The sequence below is a fragment of the Crotalus tigris genome, unplaced genomic scaffold (genome assembly GCF_016545835.1).
Source record: "Crotalus tigris isolate CLP2741 ecotype Arizona unplaced genomic scaffold, ASM1654583v1 scf7180000019005.160374, whole genome shotgun sequence".
NCBI lineage: Eukaryota > Metazoa > Chordata > Lepidosauria > Squamata > Viperidae > Crotalus > Crotalus tigris.
This window is the reverse complement of record NW_024097320.1, coordinates 54,734-80,782: the sequence shown is the minus strand read 5'-3', so window position 1 is coordinate 80,782 and position 26,049 is coordinate 54,734. Positions and strand designations below refer to the sequence as shown.

At 42.2% G+C, this 26,049-nt stretch overlaps 2 protein-coding genes across 2 annotated transcripts; one reads left to right on the top strand and one right to left on the bottom strand.

Moving 5' to 3' along the window:
* Positions 1 to 223: 223 nt before the first annotated feature.
* Positions 224 to 19,718, bottom strand: SEC61B (SEC61 translocon subunit beta). Its single transcript, XM_039358214.1, has 4 exons — positions 19,560 to 19,718; positions 19,363 to 19,460; positions 18,283 to 18,384; positions 224 to 455 (listed from the first exon to the last, which is right to left on the bottom strand). The coding sequence occupies exons 1-4, from the start codon at positions 19,560 to 19,562 to the stop codon at positions 368 to 370; spliced, it is 291 nt and encodes a 96-aa protein (XP_039214148.1). The 5' UTR covers positions 19,563 to 19,718; the 3' UTR covers positions 224 to 367.
* A 189-nt stretch (positions 19,719 to 19,907) lies between these two features.
* On the top strand, positions 19,908 to 23,325 carry ALG2 (ALG2 alpha-1,3/1,6-mannosyltransferase). Its single transcript, XM_039358212.1, has 2 exons — positions 19,908 to 20,296; positions 22,220 to 23,325. Exons 1-2 carry the CDS (start codon positions 19,952 to 19,954, stop codon positions 23,123 to 23,125), a joined length of 1,251 nt encoding a protein of 416 aa, XP_039214146.1. The 5' UTR covers positions 19,908 to 19,951; the 3' UTR covers positions 23,126 to 23,325.
* The last annotated feature ends 2,724 nt before the right edge of the window (positions 23,326 to 26,049 follow it).

Genomic DNA, 26,049 nt, shown 5'->3' with positions numbered 1-26,049 from the left:
CAAAAATATGAACCTGTTGCTAAACATCTTAATTTGATCACTTCACCATGTGGATGCTACAACTGTTTTAAGTGTGAAAAATAGTCATATGTCACTTTTTTTTAGTGCCATTGTAACTTTGATCAGTCGCTAAATGAATGGCTAAGCTGAGAACTTCCTGTAATGAAATTGTCCTTACTGCCATCAAAATATGATATTCATAAAAAAGAAATGAACAGTTTCATTTGGTCATATTTTTTAATATTTAATGCAATTTAATTGTGTAGATACAAACAGCATCTTCAACGAAAAATAATTTGATTAAGTAAAATCCGATAGCTATGTTAATTTGGTCCAGAATGTGATTTTAAATTTGGTAGATATGACATTATGAGCGAGTATATTTCCCCCAGATGTGCAACATAAATACAGATGCAATAAAAAGAAGACTCATAACGAGAACTGGAACAGGGCCTCTGAAAATAAAAGAAAACAAGAGCTGTGTTAATTATAGGAATAGACAAAATCAAGTTTTAATTATGTATATAATTAATTATGTGTATAATTCTGACTGAAATCCAGTTTTGAAAAAGCACTTTTGGGACAATATAAAATATTGTAAATTACAAAATAATTAGAAAAATGTAAAATGTTCTATGTATAAACAACTCCATCCATAGAGCATCTGGTTTAAAGTAGTATACTCAAAACAAAACCTGAATAAAAGGAAGCTGTTTTGTTCTGGATATGGAAAAAAGAATGGGGAAAAGCCAAAACTGAAATGAAAGGAGGAAGTTAAGTCATGGTACACCTATGACGCATGTGTCAAATGTGATACATCATGACATTTTGGGTAATACAAAAGCAATCACTAACACCCAAAAACTATTCTTGAAAGCATATCCCATTCTCACATGATTTTCATAAGTTACAGAGGCTGCACAAGAATGGGATGTGCTTAGGGAACATCGCAAGGTGGCTTTTTTGAGTGGCAGTGCAGACACTAAGAACTTAAGTTGAGGCCTCAGAACTGCCGAAAAGTACCATTGTTCAGAGTCACCATGGGAAGAGGAAATAACTGTTTCTCTTTGGGGGCTGAAATGTCAGCAGAGTCAAATTTAGGAATTTTTCAAATTGACATATCAAGTCAAAAGGTTTGCAATCAATACCATGGTTCCTTTGGGGTTTTGTTTCAGCCAAAACCAGGAACAATCAAAACATTCTGGATTTCTTTCTACCAAACCATAGCTAATGCACAATAGTTTGGATAAATTCCAGACCTTGATGATTTGTTTTGACCGTTCTAGGGTACAACCCTAGAAATGTGTGCAGGTGGTCCTCAATTTACGACCACAATTGAGCCCAACATTTCTGTTATTAAGTGAGACATCTGTAAAGTGAGTTTTGCCCCATTTTATGACCTTTCTTGTCACAATTGTTAAGTGAATCACTGCAGTTGTTAACATGGTTGTTAAGTGAATCTGGGTCCTCCACTGACTTTGCTTGCCAGAAGGTCACAAAAGTAATCATATAACTCCAGGATAGTGCAATGGTCACAAATATGAGCCAGATGCCAAGCATCTGAATTTTGATCACATGACTATGGGGAATGCCACAATGGTCATAAGTGTGAAAAATGGTTATAGGTCATATTTTTCAGTGCCATTTCATACTGCATGAGTAAGTTTGGGGACTTGATTACAATGAGGCTTAAAGCAATTTATTGTTAAGGACAAATATATCTCTAGTTACACAGACATAAATGTACTTTTTACATAAGAAATGCTGTTTATTTCATCTGGGTTTGACTCCTTATTCAAGATTCTATTCATTGCATAAAAATATCTTGCTGTCAGAAGACCTCATGAACAAATCTCATGATTCAAGAGTTTAAGAAATCTCAAGATCTAGGTTCATTTGAGGTGGAAAAAGAGATGATTTTAAGAGTAAAGTGAGAATTAATTGTAAGCATCAAAAATAGTAAGCAACCACCAAATAAAATGTAATAAAATGTTCACCAAACTTCTGTTCCTACTCCTCACCTGGAAATTCTGTTGAACAAAGCTTTTTCTTAGTGCTCTCCACATTTGCACTCACTTCCATTATGATGAAGTGTTTTGAGAGATTGGTAAAGGACTACATGGTTTCATGCCTTCCCTCTACATTTGACTCATTACAGTTTGCTTATCGGAAGAACCGCTCTGTAGAAGATGCACTTTCCTATGTGCTTCATCTTAGCTTGGCGCATCTGGAAGGAAGAATACTCATGTGCAAATGCTGTTTGTGGATTTTAGTTCAGCATTCAACACAATCATCCCTCAGCATCTGGTGAACAAACTGGGCCTATTAGGTTTTAATATCCTTTATGTAATTGGATACTTGATTTCCTTATTGATAGGCCCCAGTGTGAGTTGGAAAGAAAGTTTCCAATTCTTCACAGAGCTATGTCCTGAGTCCGCTACTGTTCACCTTGATGACCCATGATTGCTGTGCCAAATCTGCTATGAATCATATTGTGAAGTATGGAGATGACACGGCAGTGGGGATCTTATCCAGGATGACAATGAAGATGCTTATAGGGAAGAGATGAAAGCTCTGGTGGACTGGTGTAATAAAAGTAACCTGGTTCTAAATGTTGATAAAACAAAGGAGATCATTGTAGATTTTAGAAAGAGCCGGCATAGTCATACTCCACTCACTGTCAAGGATGCAGCTGTAGAGGTGGTCAACACTATCAAATATCTGGGGGTGTAGATAACTAACAATCTGAATTGGTCTCTCCACACGTCATCCTTAGTAAAGCGTGCAAACCAGTGTCTGCATTTCCTGTGTCGAAGAGCACATCTTTCTCCTTCTGTCCTGGCCATTTTTTACAGAGGCACAATTGAAAGCATTTTAACAAACTGCATCACTGTCTGGTTTGTGGCAGCAGTGCCTCAATCCATACAGAGATTGGTAAGGACAGCTGAGAAAATCATAGGAAGCTTGCTTCCTAGTATTCAGGATGCTGCTTGTAAGTGCTATGTGCTTAGAGCTCAAAGCATTGTTAGAGACCCCATACATCCACTTACGGTCTGTTTTTATTGCTCCCCTCTGGGAGGTTTTGAAGTATTTCTAGCAGGACTATCCAATTCTGTAATAGTTTTGTTCCCTATGCCATCCGTCTGGTAAACTTGCAAGATTTGTTTTTCTTGCCATGCACACGTATACATAACCCGAACTAGATTGTTGCTTCTCTGGGTCATATAATATATGTGGGTATAGGGGCATTGTCTTACCTGAACGCCTTTTCTCAGCATGACAATGAAGAATCCACCAATGGGTTTTGCTTGTCTTCTGCCCGTATAGACTCAGTCCCGACTGAGGTACAGCTGTGGGCTATGATTCAAGTGTGTTGGCTTGATCCCTTCCCCGGCACAGGACCTGACTGGCCCTAAGGGGGGGGAGTGGATTCTCTATCGTCATGCTGAGAAAAGGCGTTCAGGTAAGACAACGCCCCTTCTCCAGCATGACGAGTGGAGAATCCACCAATGGGACTTACCAAAGCCTCACTGTCTCTGTGGGTGGGGTCCCACTCTCTGATACTACTCATTGGAGGACCCTCCTGCCAAAGGAGGCCTCCGACGATGCGAACATATCTAACTTGTAGTGTCTTACAAAAGGGGAAGGCAACGCCCACATCGCCGTCCTACATATCTCCTCAATCGGCGCCTGAGTCACCCATGCTGCTGTCGCAGCACTGTGAGTGGAATGGTCGGTGATTTGTTTAGGCACTGAGAGAGATTGCCTCTGGTATGCTTCTGCTATGCAGTTCCTGATCCATCTGCCAATTGTGGACACTGTGACCCTTTGCCCCTTTGAGTGCGTATGGAAGGATACGAACAGGGTCTCAGATTTGTGGAAGGGTGCAGTTCGCTTTATGTATTGCCTTAGGCCCTGCAAACATCTAAAGTGTGCCATTTGCGTTCCAATTCACGGGAGGGTTGAGGGCAAAAGTCTGGTAGCACCACCTCCTGTGTTCTGTGGAATAAAGAAATGAAGGAGGGGTCCAGACGTAGGACCAGCCTGTCTGCGTGGAAGATACAGAGATCTTCCCTAACTAATAGTGCTGCTAACTCTGAAATGCGTCTAGCCGAGGTAACGGCGACCAGAAATGCGACCTTAAGTGTCAGGTACTGTAAGGTGCAAGTCCGGATAGGTTCAAATGGAAATGAGGTGATGGCTTATAGGACCTTGGACAGATCCCAGGAGGGATATCTGTGGACCATGGGTAGTCTGTTGTGCATTGCACCCTTCATGAAGGCTTGCACCGCTGGGTGTTTGGCCAATGGTTCAGAGTTGCCATATGTGGCCACCTGTCTGCAAATTGTGTTGGGTGCTAAACTCCTCTTAAGTCCCTCCCACAAGTAGTCTAAGACCCTCGGAATAGCAATTTTAAAAGGGTCTAAATGCTGCTTTGCACATCAGCTGCAGTAATTTCTTCATGTGGAGTTGTAAATTCTGTTAGTTGTAGATCTTCTTGAGGCCTGTATCGTGTTAATGACATTTGGTGAATAAGCCTCCCCTGCTAGGAGGCTCCGTTCAAGTGCCAGGCGGCTAGTTGGAGCCACTGTGGCTCTGGGTGTTGCAGAGCCCTCTGGCTGAGGGAGATTCGGTCGTAAGGAATCCTCCACGGAGGAGATATTGAAAGACTTATGAGGTCGGCAAACCATAGCCGTCTTGGCCAGTGTGGCACAATGAGTATCACCTCTGCTTGTTCCTGCAGAATCTTCCTGATGGTTGCTTGCATCAGAGGAAGAGGAGGGAAGGCATATAGTAACCCCCACTGTCAATGTCCCCGGAGCGCATCTGCTCTCTCTCCCCCTTGTGATGGGAAGCAGGAGAAGAACCTCGGGAGCTGGGCATTCCTGGGAGTGGCGAATAGGTCCAGCACTGGATGGCTGAACCTCTGTGATGTTTCTCTGAAGAGAGCTGGGTGCAGGCTCTATTCTGAGTGGTCTACTGTTACCCTGCTCAGGAAGTCTGCCTGCTGATTCGCCTCTCCTGATATGTGTTCGGCCCTGAGGGAGACTAGGTTGTTCTTGGCCCAGCTTCCCAGCGATTGGGCCTCGGACATGAGGGATCTGGATCATGTGCCCCCATCAATTGACATGGGCCTTTGCTGCCACGTTGTCCGTGAGAACTAGGACATGTTGATTCGCCACTGAGCTATAGAAGTGGCGGAGGGCCAGGTGTATGGCTCTGAGCTCTAACAAGTTTATGTTGTGTCTCAGATCCACTTTGGACCATTGCCCCTGTGCAGTTGTGATTACAGGTGTGCTCCCCAGCCCAATAAGCTGGCATCCGTGGTCAGAATGGCTCGGGTGGGTTCCTTGAACATGTGTCCCTTCCCCACCGCTGGGGACGACCACCATTGGAGCGACTTCAGGACCCTTGGTGGCAGCCTTACCTTCTGGTTGGAGGAACTGGTTCCTATTTTCTGAAACGGGAGCAAAAACCATTGCAGGTGTCTGGAGTGTAGTCGTACCCAGGGCACTATTGCTATGCATGAGATCATCTTTCCCAGCAGGTGGAGAGGGTGGCCAGTGTGGTGGCCTGTTTCCTTCGAATGTGCCTGACCAGGGCTCGGATGCTGTTTCGGCGTTCTCGAGAGAGGTAGACCTCACACTTCAGGTGTGTCTATCACGGCTTCTAGATGAAGGAGACAGGTTGACGAAACCGTTTGACTCTTTTGGAAGTTTACTGAGAACCTGTGGTCCTGAAGGGCTCTTAGAGTCAGCGTCAGCTCTGACTGTGCCGCTTGAACGATGATCGGATGAGAACTTCGTCCAGAAAACACTGGATGTGCATGGGGATGGTTCGTAGATGTGCGGTGAGTGTCGCCAGTACCTTTGTGAATACTCTGGGGCTGAAGAAAGTCCAAAGGGCAAGGCCCTGTATTGAAAGTGCTGGCCTGCATAGCAGAACCTGAGAACCTTTCGATGCTCGGGAAGTATGGGGATGTGAAGGTAAGCCTCCGTCAGATCTATGGATGTCAGGAGGTCTCCCTTTCTGATGCCTGCTAATATAGACCAGAGAGTCTGTATTATGTCTATGTTCAGACTTTTTAGGTCTAGAATTGCTCTCCATTCCCCCGAACTCTTTGGGACTATGAATAAGACAGAGTAGAATCTCTGTCCCGGTTGTCCCATGTGCACCGGTTCTATAGCCTGGATATCCAGAGGTGCTGGATGGCCTCCTTAATGAGGCCCCTTTTGGTCGGATCATTGGGTGATGGGCAAGGGACGAAGTGGTTCGGGGGCTTGGAGGTGAATTCCAGTGAAAGGTTGAATCTGACAGTATTTAGGACCCAAAGGTCCATGGTGGTGGCTTGCCATCTGTGTGCGAAAAGAGCCAGCCTGCCACAAATGGGGAAGCCCTCCCGCCATCACTTGGATTTATGAAAGGGGCAGCCCCCGCCGTCACTTGGATTTATGAAAGGGGCACTTTGAGTGGAATTGCTGCCTAAATCTGTCCCTGTTGCCGGATCTGTCAACCTGTTGGTCTGATCTGAGCTGATAGGGACGGGAAAAGGAAGGAGGTTCTGGACCTACTTCTGATTGAAAGGGCTGTCTGCGATGGTAGGTAGAGACTCTCCTCTCCGTCCTCTTTGACAGGTGAGCCAGGATCTTGTGTTTGTCCTTGTTTTTTATCAGGTAAGGGTTGAGGGCCTCACCGAAGAGTAGGCCACCCTTGTAAGATGCAGCCGCTTAAACTTGATGTCGGCTCACCATTGTCTGAGCCACAGTAATCTGTGTGCTGTGATGTTGGACGCTATTGCCTTGGCAGAGTAGTTTGTGGCATGTAATGATGAATCTGCCATGAGTTCAGCTGCCGCCACCAACCTCCTTAAATCATGGTGGGTTCTCTCCTCCTCTGGGGAGATCCTGGCCTGGAGTTGGCGCAGCCAGAGCAACAAAGTCCTAGCGAAAAAGGAGCTAGATATAGCTGCCTTGATTGCCCACACTGAGGCCTGGTGAGTTCTGCAGAAACTGAGTTCCGCCTTCCTGTCCTCTGACTTCATGGCCTCCGCCGCATCCCCGGATACCGTGGATGGTGAGAATAGAGCCACTAGTGACTCATCTACTGCCAGGACCTCTATTACTTCTGATAAGGCTGGGTCTATGTTGAACAGTTTCTTATTTGTCCCCTCTCCCATTTGAGGGAAGGACTCCGGTGTCTCCAAATTTTTCTGAATTGTATCAAAGAAGAGAGGGGGACAAGGGATATATTGCTGTGTGTAGGTGGGTTGTGAAAACACCCTGCTGTTCATGTCCTGACATGCAGAGGGTCCCTCCTAGTGGAGCCTTGGCCTCTTAACCCTTGCAGTGCTGCTGGCCTTGTAGAACAGGGATTTAAATAAGGTTGGATTGAAGATGTGGAGGGTCAGGGGATATGTCTTCATCCTCTGACAGTCCCTGGTCCATTTGTTCATAGTCCCCCGTGGGGGACCTTCTGCTTCTGGAAGAGCGAGATGGTGAGATCGATCCCTGGTAAGCCGTGGCCTCCTCTTGGGAGAGATAGGATAGGCCTCTTGAGGTAACAAACCCTGCTCTGGACCTATGATGTCTTGTAGAGGTCATGGCCTGAATGATGGCCTGAGATATCAGGGACTGTAAGTGTTCTGATAGGGCTCCCTGATTATCTGAGGGACGAGGCCTTGCTGCTGAGTGTGTAACAGGTGCACCCGGGCTCTCAGGCCCATTGCTTATGGGGGATCTCTCTGCCTGTTCTGCGTCAGCCTCTGTTTCCAGAGGTTCCTGACTAGGCTTCGGTGGGTCAAATATTTCATCCTCTGTGTAAGCAGGCAGGACCAGTCCATCTCCTGCTGTGTTTTGTCTCTTTTCGGCTCTGGAGTATTGTCTTTCCAGAGCCTGGTGTCGACATTTGGCCTCCTTATCAGCTGCCTTGGAGGATCTTTTGCCAGATATTGCCTTGGCCTTGATCTTGCCTGCTGCCTCCTGATTAGATGATCAAGTCTATCAGATGATAGTCAGGAGGACTAACAGAGGAGTCCTGCGCTGCCTGCGCAGCAATGGTGTCTGCCATTGGCACAAGCATTGAGACGGGGCGTTGTCTTACCTGAATGCCTTTTCTCAGCATGTAGATGTAGCATCCACCGGTGGGTTATTTCAGCATCCACCGGTGGGTTATTTCAGCCTTCCTGCTCAAGAGACTAAGTTCGAAGTTCAGCCACGCCTCCTTGGGGCGGTCCTTCCTTCCCCCAGTTTTAACGAGGCAAAGCAAATATGACGAAGTCTGACGCAACGGCTCCTCCTGTAATTATACATGCCTAGACTGACTGTTAAGGGTGGGTGTGGATGCTACATCTACATGCTGAGAAAAGGCGTTCAGGCCCTTCTCCAGCATGATAGATGTAGCATCCACCGGTGGGACATACCAAAGCCACCCATGTCCCTGCCGGGAGGGACAGTCTAGGCAGGTGTCCCTTCGGAGGAGACAACCTGCTGCAAGACCCTTCTGCCAAATGAGGCTTCCGCAGCAGCAAACCTATTAAGTTTGTAATGCCTTATAAATGAAGAGGGAGAAGACCAAGTTGCTGCTCTACAAATGTCACACGTGAGAACCGTCGACAGGGCCGCAATCTGTCTGTGGATGGTACTATGTGAAAGACCTTTACTCAACCCCTAAAATATCAGGAATAGTGACCTTTAAAGGTCTACGATCACGAGTGATACACCATTTACAGAAATTCCTCCATGTAGCATCATAAATTCTATTAGTGGAGGGTCTCCTCAAGGCTTGTATCATAGATATGACCTCGGACAAATAGGACTGTCTGACTAAACTCTCCCGCTAGTTGAAGCCACTAGGGATCTGGGTGTAGGAGATTCCCTTGGCTGAGTGATATGCGATTCGGCGGAATCCTCCATGGAGGAAATACCGACAAGTCCACGAGGTCAGCAAACCACGGTCGTCTTGGCCAGTGTGGGACAACTAAGATTACCTCCGCCTGTTCCAGAAGGATCTTGCGAATGGTAGCCTGAATGAGTGAAAGTGGGAGAAATGCGTAGAGCAGCCCCCTTGGCCACCTGCTGCAGAGGGCGTCTGTTCCCTCCGCCCCTGTGACAGGAACGTGGTGAAGAACCCGGGGAGGTGGGAATTTGTCACCGAGGCAAACAAATCCACCTTTGGTTGTCCAAACCTCTCCAAAATTTCCTGAACAAGGCCGGATCTAGCCTCCACTCTGAGTGGTCGACTGTCGCCCTGCTCAGTGAATCGGCTTGACTATTCGCCTCCCCGATATATGCTCTGCGCTGATGGACTTCAGATTGGGTTCCGCCCACAGCCTCAGCCCTTCCTGCATGAGGGACCATGATCGGGTCCCTTCCTGCCTGATACGTGCCTTGGCTGCTACGTTGTCCATCATTATCAGGACATGGTTTCCTTTCACGATATCAGAAAAGTGATGGAGAGCAAGATGAATTGCTCTCAATTCTAGCCAATTTATATTGTGTGTAAGGTCTGACTGTGACCATTGACCCTGTGCCATGTGAGCTTGTAGATGGGCCCCCCAGCCGAATAGGCTGGCGTCCATGGTCAACTTGAGCCTGGGAGGTTCCTTGAATAGGGACTCCCTGTTCAATGCTGACAACGTCCACCATAGGAGGGACGAAAGAATGTGGGGTGGAACCCTCACCTTCCTTGTTGAAGCACTCACATTCCATCTCTGGAAGGGAAGGAGGAACCACTGGAGGGCTCTGGAATGCAGTCTGGCCCATGGAACAATGCCCAGATAAGACACCATCTTGCCCAACTACCCTCTCCCTCCGGATCCCTTGGATGAGTGACTTGATGCTGTCCTTGCGTTCCTGGGAGAGATAAACCTTGCACAGGATGGAATCTATTATAGTCCCTAGGTGGAGAATTCGAGTGGAAGGAACTATGTGACTCTTTTTGAAGTTTATTGAGAAGCCGTGTTCCTGCAGTGTCTCTATCATGATCTGTAGATCCGATTGGGTAGAATGGAACAAACTGGATTGGATGATTATATCGTCCAGGTAGCATTGTACGCACACCGTCACCAATCTGAGGTGGGCTGCTAGCACTGCCAATATCTTTGTGAATACCTGAGGGGCCGAAGAGAGGACAAAGGGTAGAGCTCTGTATTGGTAATGCCGGTGTGCATAACAAAACCAGAGGAATTTGCGGTGTTGTGGGAGGATGGGAATGTGAAGGTACGCCTCGGTCAAGTCTATGGAGGAGAGGAAATCCCCCTTTCTGATGCTGGCCAGAATTGACTTGAGAGACTGCACTTTGAATCTCCTATAGGCTAGAAAGTAATTTAGCCCTTTTAGGTCCAGAATTGCCGCCCTCCAGCCTCCCGAGACCTTGAGAACTACGAATAGGATGGAGTAGTACCCCTTCCCTATCTGATCCCATGGTACCAGTTCTATGGCCTCTATTTCTAGCAGATGAGATATGGCCTTGGACACTAGCTCGGACTTGTGTGCGTTTCTTGAGGTGGGACACTGAACGAAACGGTCTAATGGAATGGAAGGAACTCTAAGGCGAGACCATATCTTATGGTCTCTCTCACCCAAGTGTTGTTGTTGGTGACCTCCCAAGTGTCGCTGAACAATGCTAAGTGACCGCCTATGGGAGGATCCCGCTTTGGCGTCACTTGGATTTCCTGAAGGGGAGACCCCCCAGCCCTTCGAAAGGGACATTTGGATGGAACTAACCCTTAGTTCCAGAACCTTGGTGGTCCTGTTGTCGATCCTGCCTGGGCGAGAAGGAGCGAGAACCTCTGGACCAATCCCAGGTTTGTCCAGTCTGAAAGGGTTACCTCCCTTCCCAAGAACCCCCGGCATGAAAGGCCTGCCTGCGAAAGTCCTGTTGAGGCCTTCTATCCACCTTTTTAGAGAGGTGCGCCAAAACCTTTTGCTTATCCTTCCCCTCTATCAGGAATGGTTCAAGAACCGGACCAAATAATTGCTTCCCACTGTAAGTGTCCGTTGATAGGCGCCACTTTGATTTCAAATCTGCCCTCCATTGTTTGAGCCACAGAAGTCTATGTGAAGAGATTGTGGCTGCATTGGACCTAGGGGAAAACTTGGCAGATTGTAGGGAACAATCGGCCATATATTCTGATGCAGCCACCAGTTTCCCTAATGTTTGGTGAGTACGCACCTGTTCAGGGGGAATCAAAGCTTGTAACTCATGAAGCCACATAATGGATGTCCTTGCGAAAAAGGATGAGGACGTTGCTGCCTTAATTGCCTATGCCGAGGCTTGGTGAGCTCTGCGAAAGGAAAATTCAAACCTTTTATCCTCCGCCTTTAGGTTCTCTGCCATATCTCCTGGGATGGTGGATGTGGAGAACAGAGAGGTGAGCGGAGTGTCCACCTTAGGCACCTCTAAGAGAGAGTCAAATGAGGAAGAGACGTTAAAGAGTTTCTTATCCATGTTATTGGGAGAAGGCAAAGTTGCCAATGAAGTCCACTACTTCTCCACGGTAGTGCGGAATATGGCAGGGCAAGGAATCTGTTTGTCCTCCACTACCTTTTCTGCAAACAAAGGATTAGATTCCTGTGTAGCAGAGGTAGATGGTTTGGGTTCCTGTTCGTGGCCAATTTGGCCGTGGTACAGGCCTTCAGGAGTAGAGACCTGTACAGGGATGGATCAAAGAGACCCGTTGTCGGGGTCAGATCTGGAGCCGCCTCCTCATCCTCTGACATGGGAATATCTACTGATTCCAGGTCCACCAATTCACCTTTCCCTAATTGAGAGGATGCTTCGGAGACACCTGAACCTGGTATCTGAACACGCCCCGCCTGTAATGCAGGTGTGGGCAGAAGCGGTAGTACCTGGGAAAACCCTTGACTCATTGAAGAAGACATAAATTGGTTGAACACCTATGCATATAGCTTTGGAATTGTTCTGCCTACATGCCTTGATCAGTAGAGCGAGCAGCCGCCGCTATGTGAGGATGTGTGGCCACTGGAACTTGTTGTATGATGGAAGTGGAAGAAACAGAGGGGGGAGGAGGCGGAGGAAGATGAGAAGAAGGAGATGAGGATGGACTAACCTATTCAGTTTCTCCTTGAGGAGACCAAGCCCTGGGGGCATCATAAGAAGGCACACTTGGAGGCTCAAATGGGGACCGGTCCAAAGAAACAGGGGGAACCACTTCAGCCTCACTGGACCTGAGCCTTTGAATTCTGGAAAATTCCTTTTCTAGTGCCTGATGTCTCCTCGAGGCCTCTCTCTCAGCAGCCTTGGAGGGTTCCTTGGTGGTTAAATATTTGGTTTTAGCCTTTTTCTTTCCCCACACATGCAATTCAGAAGATCTGCGTTTTGGTTGTATGGGGGGAACTCCAGAACCCTGCGATGTCTGAGGAGCTTCACTGTCTGCCATCGCTCACTGGATATTCCGAGTAGGATATATCCAGGAATGGGGGGAAAATTACGCAGATTTGGCCGTCAGAGAGGGAAGTTCCCACGCTCTGAACAACAGCAATGGCAAACAGCCAGACAGTCCACTAGAACTGCCTGGTTAGGCCCTGCTGACAACAGAGCCTGCGAACTATGAGGACAGGTAATTCAATAGTCCCTTAATTATAAACAGAATAGAATTATGTGTATATATTCTGATTCCACTCTTCCTTTAGCACACTAATAAAGCAAATCAATAAGAGATACTGTGTAATTTTCCCCCTTAGGAGCCCAACACAGTAGGCTACAGTATAAAATTCTCAGCCCTGAAATTTACCACTGGTAAACAAGGCCTACAACAGCGACCACGCCTGAAATGTACTTCAAAATGGCGGCCGCAACCTCGTGTCTTCCAAAATGGTGATGCCTTTCAAGGGAGAACTTCCCCAATGCCTATTTTTGCCAGAATAACAACAATACTGGGGAATCCTGCAATACTTGCTCCTTCCCCTTCTTTATCTATAAGACAGAGACACTTGCAGTTGGTTGCGCAGCCTCCGCTGCGATCCAGATCAAGGCAGCACCTGGTGGAGCCTAGTGGCCACGAGGAAGGAACGAGTCCTCCCAACCGAGCCGCACTCCGTTAGATCTGACGACGAGGCAGCTTGCTCCAAAGCGCCGAAACCAGGCTTTGTTTTAGCGCTAAACAGCTGCTTAGCGCTATTCCTGGCTCAGACGGAATCGGCTCGATCGGCCCCAGAGGCCTATGAGCCCCTGCTGGCTGAAGCTTAACTGCCTCCAAACACCAAAAAAACACTGTTAAAACTTCTAACAATAATAAATTTAAAACAAAAAACACAAGTAAAGGTAAATAAATGCCTATCTGATCAATTAAATAAGTAAAACTCTAATCTAACAGAGGAGCCACCAAAGTTGCGTCCTCCTGAGCATAGACTAAGTTAAAACTGGGGGAAGGAAGGACCGCCCCAAGGAGGCGTGGCTGAACTTCAAACTTAGTCTCTTGAGCAGGAAGGCTGAAATAACCCACCGGTGGATGCTACATCTATCATGCTGGAGAATGAGAGGAATCTCGTGTTAAAAGGTCCGGTAACAGGCCAGCTTGGACCCTAGAGTGACTTGGCAATGAATGGAAATAATCCAGGAGGTAGCCCAATTAATGTACAGTCCAAGGTGGTAAGGTCAATTGATGGTATATTCACACCACTGTGCTTCACTTAATCCAACCACTGTTATGTTGCTGGTAGTGGCAAGATCAAATTAATGATACGACCCGCACATCAATGTTGGGCAGACATATGACTCCACCTTTTCTCTCTCACTTTTTCCTTTTTCTTTTTTTCTTTTTTTTATTTTTTGGTGATAAATGAGTCCTGTCGGGTTGAAAGCTCAGCCGGTACAGATGAAAGTAATGACTTGTTCTGGGAAGGGCTGCAGTTGAGGATGATGCGCGCTTCCCCCTTTCCTTTCCCCCCTGTTCGCAACTTCTCCGGTTTAATCACCTTCTTGGGTCAAATTGGAGGATTAATCCTTTACTTTGTGCCGGCTCGCATCAGCTGCAGTTTTCTGGCACTGTGCTTGGGGGGAGTAATTACGTCCAGCCTGATGAGTTCTAAATAGGAGCTGGCTAGCCGGTCATTTTGAATTTCGCAGCTTCAAAATGGCCACCGCAAGCCTGCTTTTATAATCGCTGCCGCTTTGATCTGTCTATCTGCAGTTGGAATGAGGAAGCTGAAATCGGAAAAATCAGCTCCTCCATGGAGAGCGCTAAACTGTGGCTCCCTTTCTACGGGGGGGGGGGATTCCTCCCTTTTCCCTAGAGTCCATGCGGTGCCGAAATGGTGACCGGCTCTTTGTTCTCTCTTTGACTATTAGCTGGGACTAGCCGATGATCAGCTGGGGTAGAGCAAGCCTCATAGCTGCACTGCGATCGGCTGGGACGGCAAATGAACAGCCGTTCATTTTCCACTCCCCCCTTTCTAGAAAAAAGGTAAGAAATTTAAAATATGACCTGATCTAGTGATCTGATCTTGGAGTCAAGATGAATGTGTCCTTCCGGGCTAGAGACTAAGTCGAGACTGGAGTTCTTCTCCAGGGAGAGGGGTGTGGCAATTTGGCTGACTTAGTCTATATGGGCAGAAAACAAGCAAAACCCATTGGTGGATTCTCCACTCGTCATGCTGGAGAATGCATTATTCTCTATTTATTTATTTATTTTGATCAGATTTATGTAGTGTATATTGGAGATGGTGGTCTTTTGAGAGCTGTATGTAATGAAATTTTAATATATGGCGATTAGTGTACATTCGAAGTGACAATAAAGTTGTTATTATTATTATATTACTCCTGTTATCTCTAGATAGTTATCATCAATTGCTATAATGGAAATTGCAACAATACATTTTGAATATTTCAAGTTTGGAAAGGTGTCTTAAAATGACTGGAACTTGTAAATAAATACTGTTGGTTTCTGCAGAAATGTTTTATATAGGTTAAAGATTATTGGTATAAAAAAAATTTTTAAATGAGAGAGTTCTGCAACAGAAAGCATAACAATGTACCCAAAGAATTGGAGTGTTACAGTTATGATATTAAGCAATGACAATGTATCATTAACAGAAAAGATTAAAACAGAATATATTTAAAGTTTACAGTCTCACTTTGCTTTTGTGCTTTAATGATGTAAAATACAAATCAATATTTATAACCTTTGCAAAATGACATTGTATGCATGTGATATCTGAGAGGTAGTTAAAAATTTAGATTGCAAAAATTACATAAAAAGCAATATAAAGCTACTACAGGTCTTCCTCCCATTCCCAAATACAACATAATTTCATGCACAGTGGAATAAAGGGTTCTTTATATTCTACCTGGGTAAGAAGAATTTTAGCTTCCCCACATTCTCTATTAAGTTTCTAGCTCATCACAGAGACAAAACTGTGTAAAGTATAGTCTAATATTCTAATGTGGTTAAAACTACAGAATCCATTAAAATAATTAAAAACAGTTTGCTCTACAAAAGACTACAACTGTCAAAGTAGGAAAGCTAATAAAAAGCATTACTACCGTATTTTCCGGTGTATAAGACGACTTCCTAAAGCAGTGGTTCTCAATCTGTGGGTCGGGACCCCATTTGGGGTCGAACGACCATTTCACGGGGGTCGCCAAACAACGCAGTCCACCATTTTTTCCCCTTTTCCTTAGCTGTGCTACTCCCTTTTATTTTATTGGGTTTTGAAAGCCAATAGAATAGACTCTCTTGAATAGAGTCTAATTCTATTGGCTTTCAAAAGCCAATAGGAATTGTCCAGGCTGTCTCTGCCCTGCTGAGCCCGCCAAAAGTCCCATTCTGCAAACGGTGCTGCACCGTTGACTTACGACCGGTTGGGGGTCGCGGCATTAAAAAGATTGAAAACCACTGTTCTAAAACCTGAAAATATTCTCAAAAGTCAGGGGTCGTCTTATACGCAGGAATATACGGGTAGCTGTTCTCTGAATTTAAAACCAATCTGCCCCCTAGTGGCCAGCCCTATTTTTTTACAGAAATAAGCACTAACAGGACAAAGCTTTCTAGCAGCAAAGGAGCTCCTATTGTGCTCATCTATAAACAGAAATTCAATATTGTACTGTATTTTCTGGCGTATAAGATGACTTTCTAAAACCTGAAAATCTTCTCAAAAGTTGGGGGTCGTCTTATACGCCCAGTCATCTTATACGCCGAAATATATGGTAGTAACCATAGCTATGCATGCCTTGGTAGATCAGAATCATTTCCAGACTGTGAGCCAGGCCCTTAACAAAGTCTAACCCTCTACATTAGATATTTCTATTCTCAATACTTCTCTATAATTTCATAGAACCATGGGACTGGCACGGATCTTAAGAGGTCTTCTAGTACAATCTCCTGCCCAAGGCAGGAGACCTCATACCATCCTGGACAAATGATTGTCCAATCTTTTCTTGAAAACCTTCAGTGATGGGAACACCCACAATTTCTGGAGGCAAGCTGTTCCACTAGTTATTGTTCTATCAGCATTTTTGGCCGCCACAGCACACTGCTGGCTCATACTTTAGTGATGGTCCACTTTCACAATTACTACTGTTGAACCAGATAACCATATATTTTATACCCATGCATTTGATTTTTCCTATGAAGGTTCTTATTTTTCTCACTTCTGAACTGCATCTTGATGGCTAGAGACCAATGCTCAAGTCTGTAAGATTCCTCTGAATATTACTTGATTTATGTTTTAGCATACTATTCCTTGTTACTATTTTGATCATTGTATTTTCATTCTGTACCGACTTTTAAATATATATATTCTGTAAACTACCTAGAAACTGGTCAAGTAATCAGATAAATTTTATATCTAAATAAAATTAATAAATCCCTGACCTATTCTGACTTCAATAAACATTTGTTGGAATATTTGACTTACTATTTAATATAAACATTACTTAGTACTACTCTTAAGTAAAGACCATAAACTGCACCAAAACAAATATGTCTATTTATGTATGTATTTATTTATTAATGATTAAAGAGTTACAATCAATGTATTCTGGACTATTTACTTTTATATTTAGTTTTTGATTATTTAATAGGAGAGAAAATAGTTGAAATACACATTTTCTAGCAATTCATAAAAATAAAAGAAAAAAATACTTTATTCAGAACCTAAGTTTCCTGCAATCATTACAAAATTATCACATACTTGGATATGAGTAGTGGTGTGAAGTAGTTGAGTCTGAAGCAGCAAATGGTCCTTTGAATCCAAATACTGCATATCCTTAGACATGAGTGCTTTAATATCCACAACTGTATTTATCAGTATAGATAAATATACAATGTATATATATATACAGTGTATCTAAAATGTCTGCATTCATACATATTTCAGTCAACCTTGATTCCTGGCACTTGTCTGGACAAGTCCATGTAGTTTTTTTGTCAACATTTTGGGAAGGGAGATTGCCACTGCTTTCTTCCTAAAGCTGAAACTGGTTACAAATCATTCAATTGGCTTTCTAAGACAGAATTAGAATACACACTGTCTAAGCTAGTGTCTTTAACTACCACACCAAACTGGCTGTCAGACCTAAAATTTACCAATCTCTCTGGTTATAAACTGCTAATCATCTTTTAAAACAACTTGGTAAATAATTATTTAGTAGTACTTCATAGTAAGTATGCACTGCATGAAAAAGTTTCTCTAAGTGGTTTATATTAGGGGTCCACAACGCCCAGTCCATGGACCAGTACTGGGCCACAACATGCCAGCAACCGGGCCGCAAAAAGATGCATGAGATGCAGGCAGCACACAAAACCACGCACCCTCAGGTCCATGGAAAAACTTCTCTCCACGGAACCAGTCCCTGTTGCCCAAAAGGTTGGGGACCTCTGCTTTATATGATCTTAAAGACAAGGGGTAAATATCAGATATAAGTATGCAAAGGTAAACCTCAGAAAGTTGTGGAATTATCATAATACTGTATTCCCATCTTATTCTGAAGAAATGAAGCAGAAAAATACTATGAATTGTGAAACCAAAAGTTCAGAAAAAAAATTAAATGTTAATCTCCCTTGTCAATACTGCCCTATGTTATTCACTACCATAAAGACAAAAGCAGAATAATGTGCACAATTCATGCTTCTGGGAGCAAGCACAACCACTACTCCAATACCTTATGGACTAATGTGAAATTTGATGATCGTGAGAAAAATCAAAGCATCTAAAACCATACTACAAAAAATTCTGGTTACAAATCTAATTACTTTTGAAGAAGTAGATTTACAAGAAACACTAATAAATTCTTCATTATTGCCTTTATATTTTTACTTACACTTTGAGACCAGGGGAATCCTCTGTGTAAAATCTCCACATTCCTCCAGTACCAGCAGAAGTTGAACGACCTGCATTCCTTGTTCCACAGCTCGCATTTTTCCTACAAACAAAACCAAAAATGAAAATATATCAAGAATAACCAAGCTGTTTTTAAGAATATTAAAAATAAAAAGAGTAACCAAGCATACAACTTTTATATACACTACATGCTTTGCTTTTTTATCAATTTTATAACTGAAAAAAACTCCATTACAAGATTACGAAGCACTGCCTTGTATCAAACCTAGATAGGAAAACTGCCTTATTGAACTACAATTCATAGCATAATTCCTCACAGATGATGCTAGTAATTAATGGGAATTATACTTCAGCAGTTTTAAGAGAAATTCAGATCTACCATTTCTATCTTCTAGTCACTTATTATTTATTTACATTTTTCTTCTATTCCACTTTTATTATTTTATAAGTAATTCAAGGCAGTGAACACGTGTGATATTCCTCCCCCAAAACAACCCTGTGAAGTGAGTAAGGCTGAGAGAAAGAGACTGGCCCAAAGTCACCCAGCTATTTTTCTGCCTAAGATGGGACTTCAACTCATAGTCTCCTCGTTTCTAAGTCAATACTTCAACCATTATATCAAACTGATGTACACCAAAACTATGATATGCACAGAAGAAAGTTAAGTGTTAGAGATGTTTACAAACAAAGACTGTAGTTTCTAAATCTCTCCAACTTAAACTATTAGAGATATAACTACAAGGAAATATCCCGCTGATATAGAAATAAATGAAGCAATGAATAGTTTCTCCACTTTCCATGATAATCTTTCTGGCACTTAAAATCCAGTAGATCATTAAGGGCATCAGAGTTATCGAAAAGTGCAATTCTTTGCTATTACCTATAGTTCGTTCGAATGTTTATTGCCTCGTTCTGGTGACTATACAGTGGGCTGTACTTTATATATGCACTTACGTAACTGTAATTTAAAACGATGAAAAGTAAGGAGTGATCCATTATGAGTCGTTTCTATTACAGCCCGCTATTAATTTAACGATCAATAAACTCTTTATCTTCCTACCTCTGTCGCACTGTGGATCCCGTCGCACGTGGGGCTACTGCTTTGCTAGGGGAGCGACTAGAGGCACCCACACTGGTGGCGCTAGGATTGGGACCCGGCTGAAAATTAAAGAAAGACAATTAAATGTAGATTCTTAGGTATATACGCATACCCAATGTCTCATTACAAACCGTCCTTTTGTTGCTCCTTTCGCTTACCATAGCAAAGGTGACACACACAACACGAACCCCTTGAATTCACAGGACACGTCTCCGTCTGAAGAAGGGACCTGCTTTCTTTTGACGCAACAGGTCCCCTTCCGAATCAGGAGACTACTTCACTGCCCGATTGGAATTCTTCTCATAACCAAGAAAATAATCTAACTAGATCACCCTTTCTTTCTTTCAACAAATGCAGTTAAGCTAAATTTTAATTTATTCCTGACAGTTCCTTCCTAATTATACTGTGTGAAAGTGAAAAGGAGCAGGCAGTGCTTTAGGCTCTATTTCAGAGGAAAACACCTAAAGCTGAGTTGGCTTTTTGAATGATCCGGATATGTTTGTTGTAGCCATGCCCTATACTGCGGAAGCTTGAAACAACGGACGTCATCATGGCCGCTCCGGAGCTTAAAACAAATGAGGAGCAGCAAAAGGGACCGTCCGTATTTTTTCTGCACCCAGATCTCGGCATCGGTGGGGCAGAGAGGCTGATAATAGACGCAGCTCTAGCTCTCCGCGCACGAGGCTGTCGCGTGCAAATTTGGACCCCGCGCTATGATTCCTCGCGGTGCTTCTCCGAAACGGCTCAACTAGACATAAGAATAGCTGGCGACTGGTTGCCACGAAACATTTTCGGAAGAGGCCACGCTCTCTGTGCCGTACTACGCATGATATGGCTGGCTTTGCACGTGCTGCTGCTTAGTGGAGAGGAGTTTGATGTCTTTGTTTGTGACCAGGTGTGTTGAGCGCTCGGATAGTCTGTTCCTAAACTTATTTTCCCCCTAACATTACATTCTGAAAATACTGATTTTATAGAAAATCTTTAAATACGCACCAAATCACGATATATTTAAAAGGCTACACAATTATTTCTATGCCTTTTTCTCCCGATAATTCTCTGTAATTAAGATCAGTATTTAAGAGAGTGCAAAGAACAGGTATTCATTTTTCTATTTTGACTTCTTGCTATCCATTCAGAATTAAGGTTCTAGCCAGTCGGATGTAACGCGGGCCTACCGCCCTTCCTCTCTCACATTGTAAACAATTTTATATTAATTATTTTAGAACTATTCATATTCCATGTTAAGAAAATGTCACCCATTTAAGGAAGTGGTGTGCTTTTGAATATTTGTTTTTTTTTTAGCTTCACCTGCAATGTGAGACTGCTGTTCATTCCTGGAGGATCTAGAAAATATTACATTATTACAATATAATATATTATTTTAGAATATTATTCCATGTTTTGCATCTTCACATATTTAAGAGCCTATTATAGCCTCCATAGCTTGATATCTGTTCAGATATTTTATAAGTGATGTACCCATACTCTTTTTTTTTTTTTTTTCAAAAGTTCTCTTACTCTTTCTTTCCCCTGATATTCAAGTTGCTGTTGATTGGTCTTTTTCCAGTTTGGTTGCTTGTTAAAGTATGGTGCTCAAAATCTTATAAAAATTCTTTATGGTGCCAGTAAGATGGGAATCTTACTAATGCAAAATAGAATTATACTACTTATGTTTTAGAAATCATTTTAAGAGGATTCTCTCAAGCTATTTAATGTTATAGAAATATTGTTATTCTATAGTCAGTGGCCCATACAATTTTAATTTGCTGATAAGTGATGATTAGTATAATTCTATACCTTACTGTATTGTGTCAAATATGTCACCAAAGCAGAGGTAAAATTGTTAAGAGAGTGTTTTCTCTTGATTAAAGCCTATTCAGTATTATAGAACTAGCTACTTTTAGACCAGTGGTTCTCAACCTGTGGGTCGGGACCCCATTTGGGGTCGAACGACCATTTCATGGGGGTCGCCAAATCATGCTGTCCACCATTTTGTTCCCTTTTCCCTAGCTGTCCTACTCCCTCTTATTGGTGGCCACACCCACTTGGGGGTCACCACAACATGGGGAACTGTATTATGGGGTCGCGGCATTAGAAAGGTTGAGAACCACTGTTTTAGACTGTCTTTTTTTTTAAAAAAAACCTATCTCTCTGGGTATATCTGTGAGGAGATGTGTCTACAAATCATTTTTATCTTTTTGGAAAGGAATACTTAATTGGACATCCAGGATGGGACAATTACTTTCAAAAGTAATTCAATACATTGAGGTATTTTACTAGGCCCTAAAAAAACAATTGCTCAATCATGGAGTATAAAATAACCAAGAAGATTCTTTCTAGCCTTCATTTCATAAAATATACTTTTTTCAATTGAGGGGAAGAATGGTTCTCAGATATTGCCACATGCATCAGACCAGAATATTGGCCACTTGCTTCTTATGCAGAATTTTCTCCAAAATTAATATGTTGGTATATCAACATTAGACAATAAATGCTTGGGGGGAGGTGTTATTTAGATAAATGATATGTCTCAAATAAACAAAGGAGACTAGCTGAGATTTTCTGTCACCTCAGAAACAACAAATTACCGAAAAAATTATATTCTTTGGATTGCTAATATTAGCTGGCATTCTTGAAAAAAATAAATGAATAATAACAATTTTGAATTAAATATCACTGAGGAGATGATCAAAATGGAAATCTTTTGAAAATTTAACATAAGAAAATGCAACACTAAATACAAAATCTTAATCATTTTTTTAACACATTAACTTTCATCATAATACACTTTTTTCCACTTTTTTTTTTCTTTTCCTAGGTATCTGCATGCATTCCAATACTACGTCTAGCTCGGAGCCATAAAAAGATTTTGTTTTACTGTCACTTTCCTGATCAACTTTTAACTAAGAGGAAATCATTGCTTAAACGCATCTACAGAGCTCCACTAGATTGGTTAGAAGAATATACAACTGGCATGGCTGACTGTATTCTTGTCAATAGTTACTTCACAGCAAATATTTTCAAACGCACCTTCAAATCCTTGTGTCACATGAATCCAGAGGTCCTTTATCCCTCTTTGAATGTCAATATTTTTGATACTGCTATTTCTGCAAATATTGCTAATATAGTTCCTAATGGAAACAAGAAATTCTTGTTTCTTTCCATCAATAGATATGAAAGAAAGAAAAATTTAGTTTTGGCTTTGAAATCATTACATGATCTTCGTGGTAGACTTGATACTCAAAGCTGGAGTGAAGTTCATCTAGTTTTAGCTGGTGGTTATGATGAGGCAGTTAATGAAAATGTGGAATATTTTGCTGAATTAAAAGCACTCGCTACCAAACTTCAGGTTGAAGATCATACCACATTTCTGCGATCATTCTCTGATGAGCAGAAAGTAGCTCTTCTTAGTAATTCCATATGTGTCCTATACACACCATGTAATGAACACTTTGGTATAGTTCCCTTAGAAGCTATGTACATGAAGTGCCCAGTTATTGCTGTAAATTCAGGAGGACCTATGGAATCAGTTGTAAACAATCAGACAGGTTTTCTGTGCAATCCTCTTCCAACCCAATTTTCAGAAGCCATGGAGAAATTTATAAAAAATCCTAATTTAAAGAGGACAATGGGAGTTGCTGGAAGAATCAGAGTTTTGGAAAAGTTTTCATCAGGAGCATTCACTGAAAAGCTGTATCAACATATCCTTAATACAGTGAAATAAAATCCTATTGTGTAGTTTATTGGTTGGAAATGCTTAGTTTTATCTACATTCATTGGCATGTACTAATTGCTACTGATTGGAAATCTTTATATGTGATTTAAAGCTGGGTCCAAGCATGTAATGAAAATATTTGAAATTGTCCTGAGACATTTTGGATATTCATTTGAAACCTGAAAAATTAAACCTTTATTCCTAACAAAGTTATTGCTACTGTTATTATTTGTACTACCACTTCTGGAGGTTACTCTTGAAGCTGGTATGAAAAAAACTGTTCATGGATTTCAGATACGTCACATTCATGGATTTCAGTGATGTTGTGTTCAATAATCAGTTACTGTTTATGATATATACACGCGCGCACACACACACATAAGCACACATACACACATTGTAGTTAATTTGCCTTTTTTTTCCTTAACATGATTCAGCAATTTAAATGATATTTTAAAAAAATAATTTTTGTATTAAAAAAAGTTCTCCTGATTTGAGAAGTTCAAAACTGAAAGGACAGAAAAATTATTTCCCAAAATGTTTGAAATTATGCTTTCTTCCTTTAAACTTATCTTTAAAATTAATGTTTTAAACTTTAATGTTTTCTTTTTTAATGTTTTATGTAATATTTGAAGATAATATTAGATAATTCATATCCAATTTTTGATCAAGAGATTTTTTTATTGAATTGTAAAAAAATATCTGGTTAACATCATCAAAATTAATTTCACAGTAAAGGAGCCCTCATTTTAACGATGCTTTTTTCCTTGAAATTTTGAGTGTTCAATCTCTATAACTGCATATTGAAATTTTATATCAATTTAATCATATTAATACTATATCACCAGCAAATAATTTCAATTTATGCTCTTGTGAAACTAGTTTAATTCTTCATATTCTGTATTATTGACACATTTGAATCACCAAAAGTTCTAATGTTAATAAAAGTACAAAAGGGGAGAAAAGTCCTTTAATGTTACTTCATACCTTCAGCATAAATGACTGAGGCAAGTCTGTTTCTCACTTTTCTTTTTCCTTTGCAAAATGAAAATACTTTTTTAAAGAAGAATAGATTGAGATAGACAGCAGATTTAAGGCTTTTGAGGGATTGGGGAATATTGTATCAGTCAACCAGTTAAAATTGACTGACCCCAAGATAGCTGAGGAACTTATTCTTGCTATGAAAAATGTGCACAGGCTTAGAACTACACCCCAAGAGGTTCTGTATGCACCTGCTCTGTTAGGATTTCATTAGTGTGCCATTTATGCATCCTATGATACTGTTATACAAAAATAAAACTTAGGTAATAATAATTGCAAGTTGTTCTTCAGAACAGAAGAATGCCAGGGTTACAGCACTGCTAGACCTATATTCTGATGAAAACAGGAAGAATCAGGATTATTTAGGGATAATGGTGGAGATGATTCCAGTAGTGGTGTAACTAGTGACACCACTCTGGCTGAAACAATTCCAGCAATCTCCCACAATGCCTTACCTGCACCTACTCTAGCTCTGAAATCCAACTTCCCATTATTAAGTCGAGGTCTGTAAGAAAGTTTAAACAATGAGAAAACTTTAAACAATGTGAGATCTTCCAAAAGGAGACATGCCAAGAAATGAGCCCACTGAAGAGAAACTGCCACAGCTATGCATTGGGTGGAGATTCAGCCCAGCTGATTTATTGGGAGCAGAAGCTAAAACAATTTTTCAAGACTTAGTTCAATTTGTTCGGTTGTGCGAAGAACTCTGGATTCCACCTCATATTGTTCCTTGTCTTTTCCCTTGGATGTGGCTGTTGGATTGCTGATGTCAACCTGTGCCAAGCCTGTATCTAGCTTTATAGTTGCCCTCTTAAAATACTGCTAAAAAGAATTATTCTAAAAGTTCTGCCAGAACTAGGATAGCCCTGAACCATGGCCGACATCCAACTTGCAACCTTGTTGGCTAGCAACCATCAGTGCAGCATAAAATAGTGAGAGCGAAGGGCTCTCATGGGCTCTCTCTTTAAATCAAATCAGTTGATAGCCACAAATTAAGATCCTTGTACCAAAGAATGGGAAGGAATCTGGGGGAAGCTTGAGCTGGAGAGAAGATGGATGAAAGTGGGGAGGGAGCCTGGATAACAGGAACCAGAAGAGTCAGACCAGAATAATCCAGCCAACAAGGACACCTGGCCTGGGAATGAATCAGAATAGAGCTGGAAGGGAGCTTGGAGGTCTTCTAGTCCAGCCCCCTGCTCAAGCAGGAGACCCTATACCATTTCAGACAAGTGACTGTCCAGTCTCTTCTTAAAAACTTCTAATGATGAAGCACCCACAACATCTGAAGGCAAGCTGTTCCACTGGTTAATTGTCCTCACTGTTAGGAAGTTTCTCCTTAATTCCAAGTTGCTTCTCTCCTTGATTAGTTTCCATCCATTGTTTCTTGTCCTGCCCTCTGATGCTTTGGAAAATAAATTGACCCCCTCCTCCTTGTGGCAGCCTCTCAAATACAGGAATACTGCTATCATCCCCCCTCCCCCATTCCTTCTTTTATCTAGACTGGCCATACCAAATCCTGTAGCTGTTCTTCATATGTTTTAGTCTCGAGGCTAAATGAAATATAGAACCACTTTGAAAAGCATTCAACTGCAAAGCAGTTCCAAAACATCAAACCAGGAAGCTTTTGGACACTGTTGAACTGGTCAAGGGGGGAGAGCCAGGAAAAAAGGAAAAGTGTAACCTTTTGCACAGGAATACTCAGATCTAGCTTCACTTTCACTGCAACCATTAATCTCTAATAAAAGAACCTATCACTTCAATCTATCACTTTTTTTCCTAGGGATCTAAGTGACGCTGGTCTGACATCATCTTTGCCAATTTAGTTAATTTTAAAATCCACTGTTTGATGATTGGTGTCTCCTTTTCCTTTCAGTGTTTAGTGTAAACAATCT